At 47.4% G+C, this 26,477-nt stretch overlaps 1 protein-coding gene across 1 annotated transcript; it reads left to right on the forward strand.

The window, feature by feature from the left end:
- Positions 1–1,939: 1,939 nt before the first annotated feature.
- On the forward strand, positions 1,940–19,205 carry LOC311114542 (roundabout homolog 2-like; the record flags this gene model as incomplete). The annotated part of the gene is made up of 8 exons (XM_084189786.1): positions 1,940–2,105; positions 2,711–2,974; positions 5,759–5,985; positions 13,648–13,833; positions 14,352–14,510; positions 15,311–15,583; positions 18,457–18,654; positions 18,799–19,205. Coding segments are annotated over 8 exons (1,475 nt in total), but the record flags the coding sequence as incomplete, so codon positions are not given.
- Positions 19,206–26,477: the final 7,272 nt, after the last annotated feature.

The following is a 26,477-nucleotide window of genomic DNA, read 5'->3' on the forward strand; positions in this document are numbered from 1 at the left end:
GTTTCCACCCCCATGCTTCACAGTAGGTATGGTGTTCTTTAGATGCAACTCAGCATTCTTTGTCCTCCAAACACGATGAGTTGAGTTTTTACCAAAAAGTTATATTTTGGTTTCATCTGACCATATGACATTCTCCCAATCCTCTTCTGGATCATCCAAATGCACTCTAGCAAACTTCAGACGGGCCTGGACATGTACTGGCTTAAGCAGGGGGACACGTCTGGCACTGCAGGATTTGAGTCCCTGGCGGCGTAGTGTGTTACTGATGGTAGGCTTTGTTACTTTGGTCCCATCTCTCTGCAGGTCATTCACTAGGTCCCCCCGTGTGGTTCTGGGATTTTTGCTCACCGTTCTTGTGATCATTTTGACCCCACGGGGTGAGATCTTGCGTGGAGCCCCAGATCGAGGGAGATTATCAGTGGTCTTGTATGTCTTCCATTTCCTAATAATTGCTCCCACAGTTGATTTCTTCAAACCAAGCTGCTTAACTATTGCAGATTCAGTCTTCCCAGCCTGGTGCAGGTCTACAATTTTGTTTCTGGTCTCCTTTGACAGCTCTTTGGTCTTGGCCATAGTGGAGTTTGGAGTGTGACTGTTTGAGGTTGTGGACAGGTGTCTTTTATACTGTTAACAAGTTCAAACAGGTGCCATTAATACAGGTAACGAGTGGAGGACAGAGGAGCCTCTTAAAGAAGAGGTTACAGGTCTGTGAGAGCCAGAAATGTTGCTTCTTTGTAGGTGACCAAATACTTATTTTCCACCATAATTTGGTAAATTCATAAAAAATCATACAATGTGATTTTGTGGATTTTTTTTCCTCAATTTGTCTGTCATAGTCGACATGTACCTATGATGAAAATTACAGGCCTCTCTCATCTTTTTAAGTGGGAGAACTTGCACAATTGGTGGCTGACTAAATACTTTTTTTCCCCACTGTAAATACTATGTCCTCTATCTATATATCTATATATCTAAATACTATGTTCTCTATCTATATATATATATAGCAGCAACAACAGCCTGCAGCCTTTTCCTCTCTATGACAAGTGATCTGAGGCCTGCGGACCACACTGAGGACAGCTGAGAAAGATAACAGTGGACTTTAGATGTCAAAGATCATCTCTGGGACAAAGAGAGTTGTCCCCCCCACCCCCACCACAGTCACCAAATCATATCAACCCCAATCTAGGCCTGGCTGGCAGATGTATAAAGATGGAGATGGGGCAGAGCAGAGGAGAATCCAGTCTCAGAGGGGTGCGAGGGGAAATGGTTGTGGATGGGGAGCTCTCTCTCTTTCTCTCTCTCTGGCGTAATCAAACCCATAAAAGTGTAATAGCCTCTCTGTGAATTCCATTACGGCCACACGGACCCATTCATTATGATGGTGTTCTGAAGTGAGATATTTCATTGTGGACCCACACCTGTAGTGCGATAGTTCATTGTGGACCCTCATCTCTAGTGAGGTATTTCATGGTGGACCCTCACCTCTAGTGAAGTATTTCATGGTGGACCCACACCTCTAGTGAGATGGGGACACTGAGAGATGGCTGGAGGACCGGGTCTACCCTCTGCTTCTTTACTGCTGCTCTCGCCCTGTTTCTATGGAGATTTGAGTCCTTTCAGCAAATCAATCAATGGAAGCACGCTTTACATTAGTTAGCCTTGAGGTTGTTCTGTATGAGGCTGCTGACAGGCACGGCTCATTGAAGCCGTTTGTTTGAGAATGTGGATAACTTTTTGAAGGAGGTGTTGAAATGACCTGTTTCGAAATAAAGGAATGTTCAGCTTTATATGTTCAGTCGATTTCTGTTGGCAATATCTGTTTGTTAGACTGACAGTGAATACAGCACGTAGCCACCCATGCTATATGGTTTTATAGATTTTTCTAGTAATTGAATTCTTCCTGTTGTCTGAGTCAATCTCTCTAACTCGTCCATAGGTGGTAAGGGGGGTAAGAAGAAGAAGGTCAAGGCTGGCACCAAACCCACCAAGGCTAACGTCTCCAACTGGACCAATGTGCCCCTGCCCCTGCCCCCTCCCCCTCTACACCCTCTCCCTGGCACCGAGATGGACCACTACCCCAACGAGCACTATGAAGGAGGAGGGTACGAGCCACACCCACCATAGCATACACTCTATACATCCATGTAGATGCAAAACAGTCTACACTCTGTCCATGCAGTCCAACTAGATTCTTCCACACTAATTAGAACAATTATATTTATCTATCATTGTCTGACCCTTCATACAGGCTTAGACAATTGTATGCTCCCTCAAAACTTGAGACATCTGTGGCATTGTGTTGTGTAACAAAACTGCACATTTTAAAGTGGCCTTTTATTGTCCCCAGCACAAGGTGTACCTGTGTAATGATCATGCTGTTTAGTCAGCTTCTTGATATGCCACACCTCTCAGGTGGATGGATTATCTTGGCAAAGGAGAAATGCTCACTCACAGGAGGGTGCACTGACAAATTTCTTTAATGAACATTTTCTTTACGACTAGTATTATTTCAGCATGTATAAGAACCGTAATGGGAAATGAAAGCATCCCTCCCTCCGCTGCTCCACTTATGGCTCGTATCTACAAAGTCATTTAGAACGTTTGACAAGGTCACACTAGTCAAGGTCACACTAGTCTGGCACAAAGTTGGGTTAGAGCACTTCTCTTACCCCTCCGCCCTCTCTCTCTCTCTGTGTGGCCACCCCAGGTATGAGAGTGATGGCTGGGGTCCTCCCATGCCCGTGCAGACCTACCTCCACCAGGGAATGGAGGATGAGCTAGAGGAGGAGGAAGAGAGGGTCCCCACCCCACCCATCCGTGGCGTGGCCTCGTCCCCAGCAGCGGTGTCCTTCGGCCAGCAGTCCACGGCCACCCTCACCCCCTCTCCCCGGGAGGAGCTGCAGCCCATGCTCCAGGCCCACCTGGACGAGATCACCCGTGCCTACCAACTGGACATGGCCAAACAGACATGGTATGTACGCCCACTGGAGAAAACAGTACAAGGTTCAGATGGGGTGATATGAGAATGCCTATTGTGTATATTGTGCTGGATGTGTTTTGCTTTCAGTATCTGTTTATTCCTCCCTTCCATGTTTTATTTAGGTGTTATGTTAGCTGTACAGTCACCGCATTGCGCAAAACAGAAACATGAATCATGTAATTTTAATGGGCCAGTGTTACCACTTACACGACTACCCCTTCTGCTCACTGTAAGAAGCATGATGTCTAAAGCACTGAAGCCCATGTTTCATGCTGATGGAAGACAGGGAGAGAACGAAGGAGGAAGGGAGGGAAAGAGGGAGAGAAAGCGGGAGAGACTGGCATCCATTCATTACAGTAGAGGGAATAGGGAACACTTGTCAGGAAGGAGCCGTCTTGTTAGCCAGTAATGACTACGTTTGAGAGCATCTTTGACAACAGGAAAGAGGCAGTAATTACATCAGAATCAGAATCCCTCCCGCCGCAGACCGCATCCAAAACACCATGGCGCTCCTCAAACAAACGGGGCTGTCAGCGACGTGAGGTGGGCGTGGAGCGGCGTGGAGAGGGCTATGTGAGGGGTGACAGCCTCGTGTCGACAGGCCCAGAGAGCGGGCCCGTTGTAACCTCTTCAACTGCAATTACAGGGTCATTGTGTTGGCATGCAAGGAGGAGAGACGTAGAATTAGTGGAATTGTTCCAATTTATTCAAAGCGGCGGAATCGGAAAGAATTTCTAAATGTAGTTTGACAGTTCCTTTCGTCTACCTTGGATTCCTTCTTTAAGTCATCCTGTCTTTCATTCACCAGCTTTGTCTTTCATGATGTCTTTTGATGTTCATTCTCTTCTCTGCTCTCCTGTCCCACCACCACCACCACCGCCCCACTCTCTCCTCTCCCACCACCACCGCCCCACTCTCTCCTGTCCCACCACCACCGGCCCACTCTCTCCTGTCCCCCCACCACCACCCCACCCTCTCCTGTCCCCCACCACCGCCCCACCCTCTCCTGTCCCACCACCACCACCACCGCCCCACCCTCTCCTGTCCCACCACCACCACCCCACCCTCTCCTCTCCCCCCACGACCGCCCCACTCTCTCCTGTCCCCGCCCCACTCTCTCCTGTCCCCCCACCACCACCCCACCCTCTCCTCTCCCCCCACCACCGCCCCACCCTCTCCTGTCCCCCCACCACCACCCCACCCTCTCCTGTCCCACCACCACCACCACCGCCCCACTCTCTCCTCTCCCCCCACGACCGCCCCACTCTCTCCTGTCCCCCCCCCACCGCCCCACTCTCTCCTCTCCCCCCACGACCGCCCCACTCTCTCCTGTCCCCCCACCACCGCCCCACCCTCTCCTGTCCCCGCCCCACCCTCTCCTGTGCCCCCACCACCACCCCACCCTCTCCTGTCCCCCCACCACCTCCCCACCACCACCGCCCCACTCTCTCCTCTCCCCCCACCACCGCCCCACCCACTCCTGTGCCCCCACCACCACCCCAACCTCTCCTGTCCCCCCACCACCGCCCCACCCTCACCGCCCCACCCTCTCCTGTCCCCCCCCCACCGCCCCACCCTCTCCTGTCCCCCCACCACCGCCCACTCTCTCCTGTCCCCCCACCACCGCCCCACCCTCTCCTGTCCCCCCACCACCGCCCCACTCTCTCCTTTCCCCCAACCACCGCCCCACTCTCTCCTGTCCCCCCACCACCACCCCACCCTCTCCTCTCCCCCCACCACCGCCCCACCCTCTCCTGTCCCCCCACCACCACCCCACCCTCTCCTGTCCCACCACCACCACCACCGCCCCACTCTCTCCTCTCCCCCCACGACCGCCCCACTCTCTCCTGTCCCCCCCCCACCGCCCCACTCTCTCCTCTCCCCCCACGACCGCCCCACTCTCTCCTGTCCCCCCACCACCGCCCCACCCTCTCCTGTCCCCGCCCCACCCTCTCCTGTGCCCCCACCACCACCCCACCCTCTCCTGTCCCCCCACCACCTCCCCACCACCACCGCCCCACTCTCTCCTCTCCCCCCACCACCGCCCCACCCACTCCTGTGCCCCCACCACCACCCCAACCTCTCCTGTCCCCCCACCACCGCCCCACCCTCACCGCCCCACCCTCTCCTGTCCCCCCCCCACCGCCCCACCCTCTCCTGTCCCCCCACCACCGCCCCACCCTCTCCTGTCCCCCCACCACCGCCCCACTCTCTCCTTTCCCCCAACCACCGCCCCACTCTCTCCTGTCCCCCCCCCACCGCCCCACTCTCTCCTTTCCCCCCACCACCGCCACACCCTCTCCCCCCACCACCGCCCCACCCTCTCCTGTCCCCCCACCACCGCCCCACTCTCTCCTGTCCCCCCACCACCACCCCACCCTCTCCTGTCCCCCCACCACCGCCCCACCCTCTCCTGTCCCCGCCCCACCCTCTCCTGTCCCCCCACCACCGCCCCACCCTCTCCTGTCCCCGCCCCACCCTCTCCTGTCCCCCCACCACCGCCCCACCCTCTCCTGTCCCCCAACCACCGCCCACCCTCTCCTGTCCCACCACCACCACCACCGCCCACCCTCTCCTGTCCCACCACCACCACCACCGCCCACCCTCTCCTGTCCCACCACCACCACCACCGCCCCACCCTCTCCTGTCCCACCACCACCACCACCGCCCCACCTTCTCCTGTCCCCCCACTACCGCCTCACCCTCTCCTGTCTCTGTGTATTGGTGCGTACCTGTAGCATGATGATAACCCATATTACTCTGACTCTCTGACAGGCACATGCAGGGTGGCTCCCTCCCCCCCCTCCCTCCCCAGGCCCCCGCCCCTCCAGTGGGGTACGTGTCCAGCACCCTGGTGTCTGACCTGGATACTGACATCCCTGACGAGGATGAGGAGGATGAGGAAGAGGAGGAGGATGAAGGCTATGAGATGTCCAGGCCTCTCTATGGTATTGAGCACACGCCAGGGTCCAGCATGGACAACCTAGACAGCTCTGTAACAGGTGAGATACTGCACTGATACAATGACATGTGGACAGAACAATGGACATCTGGCTTATGACAGACATCATTGTTTTCATTCAGAGAAAGGTATTGGAGCTTCTTTCCCCTTCGTTAGGATTCAAATCTGTCTGATTTTATGCAGTTTTCTGCCACTCTCTTATTAATGATTTGGGTATTACAAAGAAATCATCAGAAATTGCTTCCCAAAAGAAAAATATTTTTATTACAAAAGCATGTTCAGTTGTCATTACACAGTAATTCAAAAAGATCACAGACCCCTTATCAGGTAACATATCACATTTAAAGGACTATTCCGCCTCGCACCAAACCAGTGTCTACATATGTGAAAACAGCGTGTTTCTATGATCTGTGGTTAAAAAGATAACATGTTTCTATGATCTGTGGTTAAAAAGATAGCATGTTTCTATGATCTGTGGTTAAAAAGATAACATGTTTCTATGATCTGTGGTTAAAAAGATAACATGTTTCTAGCCCAAGGGAGGGTATTTTCTTGCTCCCCACGTCACCGCAATCTCATAGTGTTTGAAAAGCACTGTTAAAAAAATAGAGATTTAGCTCATACACAGCGTCAGCGAGTGCCATGCACCCCATATCTTCCCAAGATGATATATAATACATTTCATGTGCAGCATATTCCATTCTAGACTGGAGGCACCATTTCCATTTTTACAACTCACTAAAAGCTTTTACAGCCGTCTGTCTGTCTGGGAGAGAGGGACATGTGAAGGGCATGACATTGGAGAAGGTGAGACGGTATGGCTGTGTCCTACTGCGTCTCTCATACCAACTGAACAGAAAATACTATTCCTCTATACTGGACATGGCTGACTGCTATACTACAGACAGGATGGAGCAGCTCTGTGTTTTATGAGTGGGGAGGGATAGAACAAAGAAGGGAGAGAGAGAGAGAGAGAGAGAGAGAGAGAGAGAGAGAGAGAGAGAGAGAGAGAGAGAGAGAGAGAGAGAGAGAGAGAGAGAGAGAGAGAGAGAGAGAGAGAGAGAGAGAGAGAGAGAGAGAGAGAGAGAGAGAGAGAGAGAGAGAGAGAGAGAGAGAGAGAGAGAGAGAGAGAGAGAGAGAGAGAGAGAGAGAGAGAGAGAGAGAGAGAGAGAGAGAGAGAGAGAGAGAGAGAGACAGAAGACAGACAGACAGACAGACAGACAGACAGACAGACAGACAGACAGACAGACAGACAGACAGACAGACAGACAGACAGACAGACAGACAGACAGACAGACAGACAGACAGACAGACAGACAGACAGACAGACAGACAGACAGACAGACAGAGAGAGAGAGAGAGAGAGAGAGAGAGAGAGATACTGTATCTATAGAAAGAGGGACAGGGAGAGAGAGAGAGAGAGGGAGGGTTGACACGGCTGTTTGGCTGGCCTGTCGACTGTAACCCCAGAGTGTAGTTTTTCTGTGGGATGATGGAACATGGGCTGTGGTGGCTATGACACATGCTGCTGTATATATATTTAGAGGAATATAAAGCTGCGACTGGGCCTTAATCTGCTGCATCTCTCCTGCACTGTATTACTCTGAAGACAGCACTATTTCTTCTTATCTCTCCACAAGTCTCCCCGCTCCCCACCGTTTGACAGCACAGACACGGTCCCATCTCCAGGGTTAGCGAGAGGGACAGAGGGAGGAAGGGGGAAAACGCTGAGATTTATCGCGGCCACCATTTTGAGGCTGTGGAGAGAGGGGGGCAGGAACAGATTCCTGTGGAGCCCAACATGATAGATTATTCATTGTTTTAATCATATGGAAATAGGTCTGTTTCCTTAATGTTACACCAAAGGCCACTAAATCAAAAAATTCTCACCGTTGGCCCCAGAAAAAAAAGCACTGAAATTATTTTACAGTACAGAGATTGTCTGTGTGTGCATGTCTTTGTATTATGTAATGTGCTGTGTAATACAGCATATTTTTCTAAAGATAAAGGTGAATCCACCTGAAGCAGTATTAAATGACCATGGCTAGGCTGAGATGAAAACACACAGGTACTGTATCCCAGGGTGGTGTGTTAGTCTAGAGTAGCCAATCTGTGTAGGATGTTACTGATGCTGCACTATAACTTCCACAGGGATCTCAGTGCTTTGTCTCTCTGGATCATTATTCTCCCATCAACACCCTGGCAGGGAGGGCTGGGGGGAGCGGGGTCACGTCTCCTGTCGCTTGTCAGGGGGAACGATTTCCCTGCTTAACGACATGCAGATGAGCCGCTCCGTCAGCATAACATCACTTTTAGTGGCGAGAGGGACATGGGCTGCCTGGCTTTAACTGCCCCTGGATAGTGGCTAGCTTCCTGTAACTGCCCCTGGATAGTGGCTAGCTTCCTGTAACTGCCCCTGGATAGTGGCTAACTTCCTGTAACTGCCCCTGGATAGTGGCTAGCTTCCTGTAACTGCCCCTGGATAGTGGCTAGCTTCCTGTAACTGCCCCTGGATAGAGGCTAGCTTCCTGTAACTGCCCCTGGATAGTGGCTAGCTTCCTGTAACTGCCCCTGGATAGTGGCTAGCTTCCTGTAACTGCCCCTGGATAGTGGCTAGCTTCCTGTAACTGCCCCTGGATAGTGGCTAGCTTCCTGTAACTGCCCCTGGATAGTGGCTAGCTTCCTGTAACTGCCCCTGGATAGTGGCTAGCTTCCTGTAACTGCCCCTGGATAGTGGCTAGCTTCCTGTAACTGCCCCTGGATAGTGGCTAGCTTCCTGTAACTGCCCCTGGATAGTGGCTAGCTTCCTGTAACTGCCCCTGGATAGTGGCTAGCTTCCTGTAACTGCCCCTGGATAGTGGCTAGCTTCCTGTAACTGCCCCTGGATAGTGGCTAACTTCCTGTAACTGCCCCTGGATAGTGGCTAGCTTCCTGTAACTGCCCCTGGATAGAGGCTAGCTTCCTGTAACTGCCCCTGGATAGTGGCTAGCTTCCTGTAACTGCCCCTGGATAGTGGCTAGCTTCCCTTTACTAGTAGTAGAGAGTAGCAGAGAGTAGCAGTTAGTGTGGCTGAAAGCTCACCGTGTGATGTTATGTGCTGAGGCAGTGGTTCTGAGCTGGAGGAGTTTAGTTGGAAGGAAGCCTCAGTGCCGTGGCTTGGCTGCCTCGCTCTGCTTATACTTCATTATCTGCACTAGTCTTTGTGGGAGGATTGGACCCAGAGGAATGGCACTCTCAGTTTTTTCTTCTTAGAAGGAAAACTCAGAGAAAAGTTGTTTCAGAGAAAATAACATGGCAAGATAAAGGCCAGAAAGTAGTTAGTGTCTTGGGTATTTTCAGTAAGTGCAGTAAAATTGGAATGTGCAAGGTTTTAAGGTTTTCACATGGTTTCACAAGTTTATTGAAGTTTTCCATTAATTTGTGGATAATTTGCTGCCATCGTTTCTCAAAGAGAAAAGCTGTTATAAGGTGAGCTGGTGGTTGAAGGCATTAGTTCCCTGAGGCCTTGTTTAATTTGGGTTCTGCACAAACCCCAACGTTGTGATGTGAAGGGGCTCAGGGGCGAGAAATTGAAAAGCACTTTTAGGGAGTTTCCTCAGTTTCCTGATTTCCTTGGGCTGCACAAACATAAATCAGACATTGTTATTTATGTCAGTTACAGTACTGGACTAACGTTGTGTTCCAATGAGAAGTGTAGTATGAAAGGGACTCTATCAGGACAGCTGGTGCATGTGTGTGTTTGGCTTTAGTTGATCCTCTCCATTCTCTCTCTGTCTAACTGTGTGCCAGACCTCTGGTATGCCTGGTCCTCTATGGGCCTGCCTTGGCCAGACTTGTGACTGTCACTCTCTGTTCCCCACTGACCCCATCTCAGTACCCCATCTCAGTACCCCTCTGTTCCCCACTGACCCCATCTCAGTACCCCTCTGTTCCCCACTGACCCCATCTCAGTACACCTCTCATCCCCTCTGTTCCCCACTGACACCATCTCAGTACCCCTCTCATCCCCTCTGACCCCATCTCAGTACCCCTCTCATCCCCTCTGACCCCATCTCAGTACCCCTCTCATCCCCTCTGACCCCATCTCAGTACCCCTCTCTCCCCTCTGACCCCATCTCAGTACCCCTCTCATCCCCAATGACCCCATCTCAGTACCCCTCTCATCCCCTCTGACCCCATCTCAGTACCCCTCTCATCCCCTCTGACCCCATCTCAGGACCCCTCTCATCCCCTCTGTTCCCCACTGACCCCATCTCAGTACACCTCTCATCCCCTCTGTTCCCCTCTGACCCCATCTCAGTACCCCTCTCATCCCCTCTGACCCCATCTCAGTACCCCTCTCATCCCCACTGACCCCATCTCAGGACCCCTCTCATCCCCTCTGTTCCCCACTGACCCCATCTCAGTACCCCTCTCATCCCCTCTGTTCCCCTCTGACCCCATCTCAGTACCCCTCTCATCCCCTCTGACCCCATCTCAGTACCCCTCTCATCCCCTCTGACCCCATCTCAGGACCACTCTGTTCCCCTCTGACCCCATCTCAGTACCCCTCTCATCCCCTCTGACCCCATCTCAGTACCCCTCTCATCCCCACTGACCCCATCTCAGTACCCCTCTCATCCCCTCTGTTCCCCACTGACCCCATCTCAGTACCCCTCTGTTCCCCTCTGACCCCATCTCAGTACCCCTCTGTTCCCCTCTGAACCCATCTCAGTACCCCTCTCTCCCCATGACTTTACTCCTTCATCTGAGCTCTGTGTCATATTCCTCCTTTCTCTTCATCACACCATCATGCTGCTTTTCATTTTCGTCTCATGTGCTTGTCTGCGGACCACGGGATTATGTGTGTGTGAGTTTGGATAAGTGCCACTTCACTGTGTCTGCCAAGCAAGCCTCTCAGAAAGCTGTCATATAAGCTGACTGTAGTCTCGCCTGCCAGAATGGCATATTTTTGTTGGCACGATTAAACTTTTTATTTCAAGTGCTGGAAAGGTTTTCTTTAGAAGGATCTGAAAGGATAAAGACAAACTAACAGCAGAAACATTCACAATATAGGCTATACTTTACGGGAACAGCTTCCATCCACGAGGGTTTCCATAAGTTTCCAGTATTTCTGGGAAATCTAGATATTGATTATTTTGTGACATTTTCCCCTTTTGTCTTTAAAGCCTCCTGACAGTGATATAACGGGCTACATATTTCTGCTGCTTTGGTTTAGTGATATAATTGACCTTCATTGATTTGGTATTCCTATTACAGTTGAAGTCAGAAGTTTACATACACCTTAGCCAAATACATTTAAACTCAGTTTTTCACAATTCCTGACATTTAATCCTAGTAAAAATTCCCTGTCTTAGGTCAGTTAGGATCACCACTTTATTTTAAGAATGTGAAATGTCAGAATAATAGTAGAGAGAATGATTTATTTCAGCTTTTATTATTTTCATCACATTCCCAGTGGGTCAGAAGTTTACATAACTCAATTAGTATTTGGTAACATTGCCTTTAAATTGTTTAACTTGGGTCAAACGTTTTGGGTAGCCTTCCACAAGCTTCACACAATAAGTTGGGTGAATTTTGGCCCATTCCTCCTGACAGAGCTGGTGTAACTGAGTCAGGTTTGTAGGCCTCCAGTTCGGCCCACACATTTTCTATAGGATTGAGGTCAGGGCTTTGTGATGGCCACTCCAATACCTTGACTTTGTTGTCCTTAAGCCATTTTGCCACAACTTTGGAAGTATGCTTGGGGTCATTGTCCATTTGGAAGACCCATTTGCGACCAAGCTTTAACTTCCTGACTGATGTCTTGAGATGTTGCTTCAATATATCCACATAATTTTCCTTCCTCATGATGTAATCTATTTTGTGAAGTGCACCAGTCCCTCCTGCAGCAAAGCACCCCCACAGCATGATGCTGCCACCCCCGTGCTTCACGGTTGGAATGGTGTTCTTCGGCTTGCAAGCAACCCCCTTTTTCCTCCAAACATAACGATGGTCATTAAGGCCAAACAGTTATATTTTTGTTTCATCAGACCAAAGGACATTTCTCCAAAAAGTACGATCTTTGTCCCCATGTGCAGTTGCAAACCGTAGTCAGGCTTTTTTATGGCGGTTTTGGAGCAGTGGCTTCTTTCTTGCTGAGCGGCCTTTCAGGTTATGTCGATATAGGGCTCGTTTTAATGTGGATATAGATAATTTTGTACCTGTTTCCTCCAGCATCTTCACAAGGTCTTTGCTGTTGTTCTGGGATTGATTTGCACTTTTCGCACCAAAGTACGTTCATCTCTAAGAGACAGAGTGACGCTGCGTGGTCCCATGGTGTTTATACTTGCGTACTATTGTTCGTACAATGAACGTGGTACCTTCAGGCGTTTGGAAATTGCTCCCAAGGATGAACCAGACTTGTGGAGGTCTACAGTTTTTTTTTCTGAGGTCTTGGCTGATTTCTTTTGATTTTCCCATGATGTCAAGCAAAGAGGCACTGCGTTTGAAGGTAGGCCTTGAAATACATCCACAGGTATACCTCCAATTGACTCAAATGATGTCATTTAGCCTATCAGAAGCTTCTAAAGTCATGACATCATTTTCTGGAATTTTCCAAGCTGTTTAAAGGCACAGTCAAGTGTATGTAAACTTCTGACCCACTGGAATTGTGATACAGTGAATTATAAATGAAATTATCTGTCTGTAAACAATTGTTGGAAAAATTACTTGTATCATGCACAAAGTAGATGTCCTAACCGACTTGCTAAAACTATCGTTTGTTGACAAGACGTTTGTGGAGTGGTTGAAAAACGAGTTTTAATGACTCCAACCTAAGTGTATGTAAACTTCCGACTTCAACTGTATATCACAAGTCAATGCTGCAGGACTTTCTACAGAGCGTAGAGTGCCTTAGCAAGCCGTGATAAGAGAGCCAGGTGTTTATACCGTTAAACCATTAGGTGTTTAGTGAGCAGCTTCATCTGTGTCACCTGAGGCAGTACTGGGGCTCAGCTCTGGACAAGTATAGTACTTTTCTCAATCAAAAGCAACTCAAGAGGCCCCGATTACGCTGTCCATCAGCATGTCTGTCTGTCTGTCTGTCTGTCCATCAGCGTGTCTGTCTGTCTCTCTGTCTGTCTGTCTGTCTGTCTGTCTGTCCATCAGCGTGTCTGTCTGTCTCTCTGTCCATCAGCGTGTCTGTCTGTCTGTCTGTCCATCAGTGTCTGTCTGTCTGTCCATCAGCGTGTCTGTCTGTCTGTCTGTCCATCAGCGTCTGTCTGTATGTCTGTCCATCAGCGTCTGTCTGTCTGTCTGTCTGTCTGTCTGTCTGTCTGTCTGTCTGTCTGTCTGTCTGTCTGTCTGTCTGTCTGTCTGTCTGTCTGTCTGTCTGTCTGTCCATCAGCATGTGTCTGTCTGTCTGTCAGAACACAGAGGCACTGCAGCACAGAGAAACCCATCTGAGATGAAACCCTAACAACTTGATATTACCCCTCATTATAAGATTACACAGCACATGAATCCATTGAAACCTATAGCCGCAGCGCAGGTGTTCAATATGGCAGATCATTCAAGAGCCTTTGTGTCCGTGGAATTTCCTCGGTTGGGGTCTGGAGGCTGTAAACATGGTGCGGTTGGATATTGAAGATTGTTACCTGATTTGTGAACACACACACACCCTGCACAGTGCTCTGATGCTCTAGCTGCCGGTGCCCTTCAGGGTCCATGGTTAACGGCTGGGGGTCAGCCTCAGAGGAAGATGACCGTCACTACTCCAGCCACAGGTCCAGCGTGGGCAGCTCCTCTGACGGGTCCCTCTACACCCACTGTAGCTTCGCCCAAGCCCTGGTGGCAGCCGCTGACAAGGCAGGCTACCACCTGGAGGGCACCAGCCTGGCCAAGAGAGGTTGGTATATGAGGAGTGGAGCCGCTCCAGCCTGTTCTCTCTGGAACCTCTGTATGACTCAGTGATTGATCTACTTCTGCCATCTGCTGGCTGGTGTGCTCTCCTTTCTACTGCTGCTTGAGGAGGATGCCGTTTGGTGGAGAATCTGCATGGGTCTACAAAATGTGGCTGAACAAAGGATACAAACCCTGATTCAACTCTAACTTTCCTCCAGCTTTGCACTCTGACTCCTACGAACTTGGGATAGAGGACAATTATCTGGGTGAACTCACTGGTGATTTCTTTGCAGGCTTCTATCACTGCCTGTACTTTGTCATTACCAAAATAATGGTGTGATTTTGAGGATTTCTGGTGTTTGACTGATTAACTAACTGAACCTTCCTTGGGATCCTGCGAGCTTCCTGCTTGGAAATCTACATTCTCTTCCCAGGCATGCTCCTTAACCCTCTTCTCTCCATGTTCCTCTCAGTACCTCCAATAACACAGGGGCATCTCTCCTTCTCTCCCTCCTGCTCCAGGTAAAGGGCTGTCCCACCGGCCCCGGCCCAGCAGTCCCTTCTCTACAGATGGGAGCACGGTGGGCACACACAGCCTGGGCCACCAGAGGGCCGCCCGGCCCACCCGCAAGCCCCGGGGACAGGGCACGGCGCCCCACAGGAGAGACGCCAGTGCAGACGGTAAGAGAAGAAGCTGGGGTGGCACGGTGCTTGAACCAGAAGCTTCCCAGAACATTGTCTCAGCGAAGTGTTACCTCTGACACAACTTACTCATCATCTATAACAGTGCTCTCCAACCCTGTTCCTGGAGAGATACCGTCCTGTACGTGTTCACTCCAATCCTGTTCCTGGAGAGATACCGTCCTGTAGGTTTTCACTCCAAACCCGTTCCTGGAGAAATACCGTCCTGTACGTGTTCACTCCAATCCTGTTCCTGGAGAGATACCGTCCTGTAGTTTTTCACTCCAATCCTGTTCCTGGAGAGATACCGTCCTGTAGTTTTTCACTCCAATCCTGTTCCTGGAGAGATACCGTCCTGTAGGTTTTCACTCCAATCCTGTTCCTGGAGAGATACCGTCCTGTAGGTTTTCACTCCAAACCCGTTCCTGGAGAGATACAGTCCTGTACGTGTTCACTCCAATCATGTTCCTGGAGAGATACCGTCCTGTAGTTTTTCACTCCAAACCTGTTCCTCGAGAGAAACCGTCCTGTAGGTTTTCACTCCAAACCTAATCTAGCGCACCTGATTCTAATCATTAGCAGGTTGAAAAGCTGAATCAGGATAGTTACTGTACAACTGGGGTTGGAGAAAAGCTACAGGAGGGTAACTCTCCAGTAACAGGGTTGGAGAGCCCTGATCTACAAGGACTTGGACTGCATTAGAATGACTGATTAATACTGATTGACTGATTACTGATATATCACCAGACTGTAACCATGTAGCTAACCACATCACCCTTCCTCCCTTTCCTCCATCCCAGACCTACCTCCTCCCCCTGATCCCCCGCCCATCCAGGGACCAGGGCATATCCATGGGGCCCGTAGTGTAGGCGGAATGGGCCCCCCAGCCGAGAGGCAGGCCTCGTCCCTGGAGCGCCAGCCCATGTGTGCCGCCATGCCCCTGTCTGGGCTGGAGGAGATGAAGAGCTCCATGGACAGACAGACACGCACCTCTATGGAGCGTCACCGCCAGGCCCAGGACAGGCTAGGATCCATGGACCGAGGAGACGACCCACGCAGGGGACACAAAACAGGTACAGGACTGGAGGGTAGAAGCAAGTCAGAATGCCAGCACATTGTCTGAAAGACTAAGATCTGATCCACACATTTCATTCAGTGTGCATGTGTTCATTCTAATTTACAGATGCCAATTTCTTGTATTCTGCACTTGTGGCAGTGTGTTGGATGTTAGCGAACACCCTATTTAGAACAGTAGGATAGAACTCATATTCCACACCACAGTATGGAGCCAGTAGATCTGTGGTTAGGTCAGCAGTCATTACTGTACAGAGAGAGATCCAGAGCCCTTAACTGTGTGACAGCAGGGTCCTGATGGCTGCGGTGCCTTGGCAGCCCAGAAACTTTACTAAACCCTGGTGTTCAATCAGCTCTCCTGCTGAGAGGAGACCGGGCTCCCATGAACAGATTGCACTGTCTACCACTTGCACTTGTCTTCCAGAATGTTCCCCCCCTACACACACACAAACACAAACACACACACACAAACACACACACACACACACACACACATACACACAGCCTGTAGTCGTCGCCAATGGTGTCCGGCTCCAGCCCAGTCCAGGCAGGAGGCCCCAGCCAGACAGATGCAGTCTAATCATCCCAGCTTTCCCCTCTCAGACAAACAGTGGCCGGCCACTCCACCCATCTGCCTGTGTGTGGAGTCATTAGCCCTCGCCATGCTGTGTTCCTGTCCTCTCTGTGCCAGGACAGACAGACAGACAGACAGACAGACAGACAGACAGACAGACAGACAGACAGACAGACAGACAGACAGACAGACAGACAGACAGACAGACAGACAGACAGACAGACAGACAGACAGACAGACAGACAGACAGACAGACAGACAGACAGACAGACAGACAGACAGACAGACAGACAGACAGACAGACAGACAGACAGACAGACAGACAGACAGACAGACAGACAGACAGACAGACAGACAGACAGACAGACAGACAGACAGACAGACAGACAGACAGACAGACAGACAGACAGACAGACAGACAGACAGACAGACAGACAGACAGACAGACAGACAGACAGACAGACAGACAGACAGACAGACAGACAGACAGACAGACAGACAGACAGACAGACAGACAGACAGACAGACAGACAGACCAGGAGACACAGAGAGGCGTCACACTGATCAGATTCTTCTTAAGGAGACAATAAATCTAATAAAATCAAATGTTATTGGTCACATACACTTGTTTAGCAGATGTTATTGCGGGTGTAGCGAAATGCTTGTGTTCCTAGCTCCAACAGTGGGTTAGTATCTAACAATTCACAACAATACACACAAATCTAAAAGTAAAAGAGTGGAATTAAGAAATATATTAATATTAGGATGAACAATGTCGGAGTGACATTGACTAAAATACAGTAGAATAGAATACAGTATATACATATGAGATGAGTAAAGCAGTATGTAAACATTATTGAAGTGACTAGTGTTCCATTATTAAAGTGACCAGTGATTCCATATAGGGCAGCAGCCTCTAAGGTGCAGGGTTGAGTAACCGGGTGGTAGCCGGCTAGTGATGGCTATTTAACAGTCTGATGGCCTTGAGATTGAAGCTGTTTTTCAGTCTCTCTGTCCTAGCTTTGATGAGAGGTGTACTCCAAGTTGACTGATACACAGCAGAGTTCAGAAGGCCCTCCAAGTTGACTGATGCACTACAGAGTTCTGAGGGGTCAAGACAATCCCAGTTAGAGTCATTAACGGAACAGTGGGATGATTTTAGATGATATGTGATGCTATAGATCTAGAGACCACAGCAGGACAGCACTACAATATACTGACATGGAGCAGGGGGTGTCACAGCAGGACAGCACTACAATATACTGACATGGAGCAGGGGGTGTCACAGCAGGACAGCACTACAATATACTGACATGGAGCAGGGGGTGTCACAGCAGGACAGCACTACAATATACTGACATGGAGCAGGGGGTGTCACAGCAGGACAGCACTACAATATACTGACATGGAGCAGGGGGTGTCACAGCAGGACAGCACTACAATATACTAACATGGAGCAGGGGGTGTCACAGCAGGACAGCACTACAATATACTGACATGGAGCAGGGGGTGTCACAGCAGGTCAGAGCTACAATATACTGACATGGAGCAGGGGGTGTCACAGCAGGTCAGAGCTACAATATACTGACATGGAGCAGGGGGTGTCACAGCAGGACAGAGCTACAATATACTGACATGGAGCAGGGGGTGTCACAGCAGGTCAGAGATACAATATACTGACATGGAGCAGGGGGTGTCACAGCAGGTCAGAGCTACAATATACTGACCTGGAGCAGGGGGTGTCACAGCAGACACTAACCCATCTGTAGTTGCCTTCATAAGGGCGTTAGCTGAGGGACCCATGTGTGAGCCCACACTGCCTGCTGCCACCAACACACTGCAGATGTCATTAGAAGGGAGGTCTGCCAACAGGCTCTCTGTCTCACTATAGCACCTTCTGTAACCAACACCACCCCGCCTCTCCACCTGCAGCTGCCTCTGTCTCACTATAGCACCTTCTGTAACCAACACCACCCCGCCTCTCCACCTGCAGCTGCCTAAACACATACTTAGTCCCCCATGATGAATCTACAAACCATCATGTTGTAAAACGCTCTAACCTTTTGTTGCTCCTCCCCGTGTCATTTCTGTGAATGAGAATGTATTCTCCTCGCCCCCAGCACCACAGGAGCCCTTTTTCCTCTTGCGAGGCATTCATTGTAAGAATTTGTTCTTAACTGACCTGCCTGGTAAAATAAAGGTTAAATTAAAATAAAAAATTAATAACGGTCAACTTCCCAACTAAAATCAGGGTTACTAGTGACAATATGAATTGTTTCCCTCTGTGTGTTTGTCCAGAAGAGGGGTGCCTACCCCCCTACAGTAAACCCTCGTTCCCCTCCCCCGGGGGCCACAGCTCCTCTGGGACAGCCTCCTCCAAGGGCTCCACGGGGCCACGCAAGGGAGATGGGCCTCGAGGGCCACACCAACGGACTGCCACAGACCACAGCGACTTCCTGGGGACCAACGGACAGGGACAGTACTCGGGCGAGTTATGTAAGTATCACACCATTCTTGTCTACTGTCTTATCGCAAGAAGGCATTGTGATGTCATAGGTAACTATATTGATTTAATGTATAGCATTTTGACAAAGATTTTGCTTTGTCCTGACATTGCTGTTCTCTCGGTCTCTCTCACAGAGTGGCCTGCCTGCAGTAGGAGCTGAACTGAACTGGAGAAAGCCTCGTCGTCCTCATCAGAATGAAGCCTCACCCGTTGGTGCGATGAACTTTGTCCTTCTTTGTGTATTATCAGAGGAGAGGAGAGGAAGATGACGATGATGACCACCATAACAGAACTGTAAATGTGATGTATAAACGGAGACATACATACTGTACATCCCACTATGTTGTTGTCCTCAACAAAATTATTTCCCACCTCCCACCTTAATTTTTTTCAGTCAGAAAATAGCAAGTGAACAAAACAATTAAAACGTCTATATGGGAAAACTAATTTTCAAAATAACCGTCCTTGGTGAAAAAAGGGAATGTTGTTTCCTGTAAATAGATAATTTCCATTGTTGTTGCGTTGCTATGCAAGCCTACTGCAGTTTGAGTTTTTCTTTCCATGCTGTTGGTTATATCTAGTCATTTGTATTATATATGAATTGATAGGCTGTTGTGCCATAAAATAATTGTTTAATAATCCATCATTTGTTAATATCTATCATTTATTAATTATTATCATAATTATTGTTATTAATTATTGTTTTTTGCACTGTGATTTTTGGTGATAAGCACAAACGCATAGCTCCTGCTGACATGAAGAACCGGACGAACATGTGAAGAGGAGTTTCTGAAGAGAGATGAGGAATTATATACTAATGTACAGAGAGATATTAAAGCAATAAGGCACGAGGGGGTGTGGTATATGGCCAATATACCACGGCTAAGGGCTGTTCTTAAGCACGACGCAACGCGGAGTACCTGGATACAGCCCTTAGCCGTGGTATATTGGTCATATACACACAAACCCCTGAGGTGCCTTATTGCTATTATAAACTGGTTACCAACGTAATTAGAGCAGTAAAAATAAATGTTTTGTCATATCCATGGTATACGGTCTGATATACCACGGCTGTCAGACAATCAGCATTCAGGGCTCGAACCACCCAGTTTATAATAAAGAGTAAGGGGTTGCTTATGGATAGCAACTAAATGGATGCCCATTCCCAAGTTAGGACTAATCAGAAAGAAGATGGGGTTTGTTAGTGTCTTTGAGGTAGGGGGACAGAGAAGAGGCAGAGAGGGGGTTTTGTTCAGCAAGATGATGACTCACGTCTAACTATGAGTTGATTATTGGGTTAGCTTCGATCCTACATCATCTGATTCTATTGTAAACCTTATAGTCCTACAAATAGGCTGATACAGACGTGTTAGAGCTGGCAGTTGTGAGGCAGTCCAGGCATTGTCTTGTTTTCAGAACATAACACAGCCACATTACAATGGACGTCTAGCTGAACACTATTTATTCGATTCTAACTTCATCTTCATCTCATCTTCTTTGATTCTATCTTCATTGAATTCTAGAGTTTTTGTTTTCATCCGAAGATCATTTGTATAATCCGTCTAGCAAAATGGAGTTACGGTAGATAACACAAAGTGAACATCTGCAAGTGTGGCAGGTGTATGTTCAACCACCTGTACACCAATAGAATCTAGTCACTGAAGCCACAGCACTTAGAATACACTATGAAGAGCCTCACCGCCATGGTTCAATAGGTCTAATCTATAATCTAACACTGACAAAGGACTTGCTTCCTTTTGTTTGCTTAATTTAGAGCACTTAATGTACTCCACATCCATGTCGTCCCATGGAAAACAACACAATGGCCTGCTTCTGCCTCAACTGTTTTGTATCTGTTTCAGTCGGAGCACTGCAGTCCCTGCCCTGAAGTATGGTACTGTATTATGACTAGCATACAGTAGAACACTAACTAGACTCCCTATTGGGACTCTAACTCCCAGAATGCATCAGATAGTGGAGAGGAAGTCAGGTAGAGTACAGTCAGAATGGAGAAGGGCCACCTGCAGTAGCAGATCCCACTACCTCTGTCTCTACAGCGTAGAGCAGACCACTGCTTTCTATCTGCCCAACAGTCACAACACAACACATTTTCCTTCTGCTGCATGGAACTATTCAGCCTCAGATGTTCAATTTGTATCTTTTTAAACAATGTTCTTATCATTTTTTTAAATCCTGTTTCTTTGTATGTCTTTCATGGACTCAAAAAGGCTGCTTAACAATTCAAAATCAACGTTCACGATTTTACTGGTTCAATTACTGTTTCTTTTGTCTTCTTTTGTACTGCTTAATGTTGATAAAAGGAGAGTTGGAAAGCAAAAGGAATGCTTTGTCAGATATGCTGTTGTACTGTCGTGTTCATGTCATTGTCATGTCAGATCATCAACCTAGTGGCCAGTGTTCTGGAAATGAGGTGCAAGGAGTATCTCAGGTTATTTTACATTCTGGCGGTGTTCATGTATGTGTGTATATATGTGTATATATTCATATGCATCTCCACTCGGTTATTTCATTCCAGTTTCATTACTGAAAGATATCCCCCTTTTATGTCCGATGCTGTCCTGTTTCATTTTATTTTCGCCAGTGGTTTTAATTCCAAGTTTAACGTGCTGGTCCATCCACCTTAAGGCAAGATGTCAGTAACAGAACATACCAAATTAATATCGATATTTCTAATGTCTAATGCGTTTTTGTGTGTTTTTAATACTCATGATTTTCTTTTAAATCACAGTGTTGTTGTTTTGTATTTATTAAAATGATAATAAAAATGTATATTGTGAAATATGCATAAAGATTTGTGGAATATAAAATGTCTTCTTTTTTTGTGAACTTTGCTGTCGGAGAAGGCCATAAGGACTTGATTGACTCTCCAGGTCCACAGTAAGATGCAATGCTGAGTCATTAGTTGTCAGAGATACCCGAGTCACTTGGTCCTGCATGTTAACTACTCTGTTTCCTCTAATCTCAAAACGAAAGAAACTAAAACCTTTTCCAAACACAAAGAGTGATATGTTCCTCATTTGCTTGACAAGACAGATACAAATGTTCTTTTTGGGGAGGTTGAGAAGTACTTTCCCTCTCTTTTGTTACTTTTCTCAGTATTGTTGGATCTGTGTGTTGCCTTTTTGCAAAAAAAGAGGATTAAAAAAAGACAAAAAGAGAAAGTTGTTGGGTGAAGTCTTTCTGTACAGTGCGGGGCAAGGTGATACCCTCTCTCCAATGGAATTTATTCTCTTTTCTTTCCTGTAAACAACTTTCTGTTTTCACTTGCATGTCCTTGTCCAAGAACAAGAAAAAATTGGAGCAAGAAAGTCTCATTTCCATGTCCTGTAAGATAAATCCAAGTTATTTTCTTTCCTTGTACCTGGATCACTATCAACAAATAAAATATTGTAAAAAAATGTGAACCCTTGCCTTTCACTCTGTTGATTGACAAGGTGTTATACACAATATCAGTATCATTCAAACTCAGCTGAAAAGTTCCTGTACCATTTTTATATTGTTTGTCATCTAGAGGCTTTCTGGACATATTTTGTTCCAAGAGAAAGAGAAAAACTCTGAAGTCTCTAAAAATAATAGTGTTGGTATTGGTAGTTTCCTTCTGTGATGTTTGTGTGTGTGTGTGTGTGCGTGTTTGTGTGTGTGTGCTTTTGTGTGTGTGTGTGTGTGTGTGTGTGTACTGTATGTGTTTGCGAGAGGGTGCCTGACTGAGGGCAAACATAAAATGGAACGCCAAATCCATCAAATCATTGAAACAGGCACCCTCGCTTTGATTAATACTTAACTTAAAATAACTTAGACAGAAATGTGGCTCAGATACTGCGTTTTATCTTTTTCCTTTTTGAACACTGAGATGTGACCAAAGAGAGTCAGCAAATGTGGCAGAACGAGGCGTTGATAACCGCTTGGAGGGAAAACTCGTCCATACTGTCTCCTTAACAAGGTCATTATAGCAACTTAGTTTGCTATTACTGTATTAAGCTAATGTCTCATCTGAATGTTAGGTTACACTCTGTCCCCTGTCATTTGGTATGTCTGTGTTCTTACAGGCTGCTTTGTGTGATGCTCTCCTTAGCATAGACGGACCTCCATCTAATTTGTAATGTGAAAGCGAGATAGTCTGATGGAATTAAGGAACGATGGCTCATGTAATGAAAACCAATAAAAGGCTGTTATAGTTCATTAAATAATTTCATTATCCCATTCTCTCTCTCCGCTCCACCTAAATGACAGCAATTATTCATGTTAATATCTTTGAGTTCTCCCTCTCTCTTCCTCTCTCTCACTATTGTTTTCTCTCCCCCCATTCTCTCGTTCTCCTCCTTTCTTTCTCTCTTCTTCTCTGTTCTGAATTCTCTATGTCTGGGACTTTAAAACAGGCAAGAGTTAGGGCACCTCAGCCCTATAAGGGGTCTTTCCAGCCAATAGCTTGAGGAACAGCGTTCCAAACAGCTCCCCTCACTCTCCTCTACCAAACCAACCCTACAAGTATGTGTTCATAAGAGAAAGTAAGTTAAGAACTAGTTACATTTACCAGTTCTCCAACTCCCTGAATCACTACTCACTCTCTCAATTCAATTCAAAGGGCTTTAATGGCATGGGAAACATATATTTACATTGCCAAAGAAAATGGAATAAACAATAAACAAAAGGGAAATAAACAAGGGAAACATTAGTAAAATTTACACTCACAAACGTTTTTAAATAAAGTAGACATTTCAAATTGTATATTATTCTCACTATCTCTCTCTCTGTTTGTCTCTCTCTCCCTCTCTCTCTCTATCTCTCTCTCTGTCTCTATCTCTCTTTCTCTCTCCTCTCTCTCTCTCTCTGTCTCGCTCTCTCTCTCTCTCTCTCTCTCGCTATCTCTCTTTCTCTCTCCTCTCTCTTTCTCTCGCTCTCTCTCTCTCTCTCTCTCTGTCTCTCTCTCTGTCTCTCTCTGTCTCGCTCTCTCTCCTCTCTTTCTCTCCTCTCTCTCTCTCTCTAGCTCTCTTTCTCTCTCCCCTCTCTCTCTCTCTCTCTCTCTCTCTCTCTCTCTCTGTCTCTCTCTCTCTCTCTCTCTCTCTCCTCTCTCTCTGTCTCTCTGTCTCTCTTTCTCTCTCTCTCTCTCTCTCTCTCTCTCTCTCTCTCTCTCTCTCTCTCTCTCTCTCTCTCTCTCTCTCTCTCTCTCTCTCTCTCTCTCTGTCTCCCTCCATCTCTCTCTCTCCATCTCTCTCTCTCTCGCTCTCTCTCTTGCTCTCTCTCTCTCTCTCTCTCTCTCTCGCTCTCTCTCAATTCAATTTCAATTAAATTCCATTTCATTTCAATTTAATTCCATTTCAATTTAAGGGGCTTCATTGGCATGGGAAACATATTTCCAAAGCAAGTGAAATAGATAATAAACAAAAGAGAAATAAACAATAAAAAATGTACAGTAAACATTAAACACAAAAGTTCCAAAAGAATAAAGACATTTCAAGTGTCATATACAGTACAGTGAGGGAAAAAATGTATTTGATCCCCTGCTGATTTTGTACGTTTGTCACGATCGTCATAATGATTGGACCAAGGCGCAGCGTGATATGCGTACATCTTTTTAATAGTGTACTGGCAACACGAGACAAATAACAAAAACAACAAAACGAAACGTGAAGTCCTCGGTTAACAACACAAACCAACACGGAACAAGATCCCACCAAAACACAAGTGCACAACAGGCTGCCTAAGTATGGTTCCCAATCAGAGACAACAAGCAACAGCTGATTCTCGTTGCCTCTGATTGAGAACCACCCCGGCCAACCTAGAAAACACATGAACTAGAAACTGAACATAGAACACAAAACATAGACCCTACACACCCTGGCTCAACATATAAGAGTCCCCAGAGCCAGGGCGTGACAACGTTTGCCCACTGTCAAAGACATGATCAGTCTATAATTTTAATGGTAGGTTTATTTGAACAGTGAGAGACAGAATAGCAACAAATAAATCCAGAAAAACGCATGTCAAAAATGTTATAAATTGATTTGCATTTTAATGAGGGAAATACATATTTGACCCCTCTGCAAAACATGACTTAGTACTTGGTGGCAAAACCCTTGTTGGCAATCACAGAGGTCAGACATTTCTTGTAGTTGGCCACCAGGTTTGCACACATCTCAGGAGGGATTTTGTCCCACTCCTCTTTGCAGATCTTTTCCAAGTCATTAAGGTTTCGAGTCTGACGTTTGGCAACTCGAACCTTCAGCTCCCTCCACAGATTTTCTATGGGATTAAGGTCTGGAGACTAGCTAGGCCACTCCAGGACCTTAATGTGCTTCTTCCTGAGCCACTCCTTTGTTGCCTTGGCCGTGTGTTTTGGGTCATTGTCATGCTGGAATACCCATCCATGACCCATTTTCAATGCCCTGGCTGAGGGAAGGAGGTTCTCACCCAAGATTTGACGGTACATGGCCCCGTCCATCGTCCCTTTGAGGTGGTGAAGTTGTCCTGTCCCCTTAGCAGAAAAACACCCCCAAAGCATAATGTTTCCACCTCCATGTTTGACGGTGGGGATGGTGTTCTTGGGGTCATAGTCAGCATTCCTCCTCCTCCAAACACGGCGAGTTGAGTTGATGCCAAAGAGCTCGATTTTGGTCTCATCTGACCACAACACTTTCACCCAGTTCTCCTCTGAATCATTCAGATGTTAATTGGCAAACTTCAGATGGGCCTGTATATGTGCTTTCTTGCACAGGGGGACCTTGCGGGCGCTGCAGGATTTCAGTCCTGCAGTGTGTTACCAATTGTTTTCTTGGTGACTATGGTCCCAGCTGCCTTGAGATCATTGACCAGATCCTCCCGTGTAGTTCTGGGCTGATTCCTCACCGTTCTCATGATCATTGCAACTCCACGAGGTGAGGTCTTGCATGGAGCTCCAGGCCGAGGGAGAATGACAGTTATTTTGTGTTTCTTCCATTTGCGAATAATCGCACCAACTGTTGTCACCTTCTCACCAAGCTGCTTGGCGATGGTCTTGTAGCCCATTCCAGCCTTGTGTAGGTCTATAATCTTGTCCCTGACATCCTTGGAGAGCTCTTTGGTCTTGGCCATGGTGGAGAGTTTGGAATCTGATTGATTGATTGCTTCTGTTGACTGATGTTTTTTATACAGGTAACAAACAGAGATTAGGAGCACTCCCTTTAAGAGTGTGCTCCTAATCTCAGCTCGTTACCTGTATAAAAGACACCTGGGAGCCAGAAATGTTTCTGATTGAGAGGGGGTCAAATACTTATTTCCCTAATTAAAATGCAAATCAATTTATAACATTTTTGACATGCGTTTTTCTGGATGTTTTTGTTGTTATTCTCTCACTGTTCAAATAAACCTACCATTAAAATTATAGACTGATCATTTCTTTGTCAATGGGCAAACGTACAAAATCAGCAGGGGATCAAATACTTTTTTCCCTCACTGTATGTCTATATACAGTGTTGTAATGATGTGCAAATAGTTAAAGTACAAAAGGGAAAATAAATAAACATAAATATAGGTTGTATTTGCAATGGTGTTTGTTCTTCACTGGTTGCCCTTTTCTTGTGGCAACAGGTCACAAATCTTGCTGATGTGATTGCACACTGTGGTATTTCACCCAATTGATATGGGAGTTTATCCAATTTGGATTTGTTTTCGAATTCTTTGTGGGTCTGTGTAATCTGAGGGAAATATGTGTCTCTAATATGGTCATACATTTGTCAGGAAGTTAGGAAGTGGAGCTCAGTTTCCAACTCATTTTGTGGGCAGTGTGCACATAGCCTGTCTTTTCTTGAGAGCCAGG

This window comes from Coregonus lavaretus, assembly GCF_964263955.1.
Source record: "Coregonus lavaretus genome assembly, contig: HAP1_SCAFFOLD_2958, whole genome shotgun sequence".
Taxonomy (NCBI): domain Eukaryota; kingdom Metazoa; phylum Chordata; class Actinopteri; order Salmoniformes; family Salmonidae; genus Coregonus; species Coregonus lavaretus.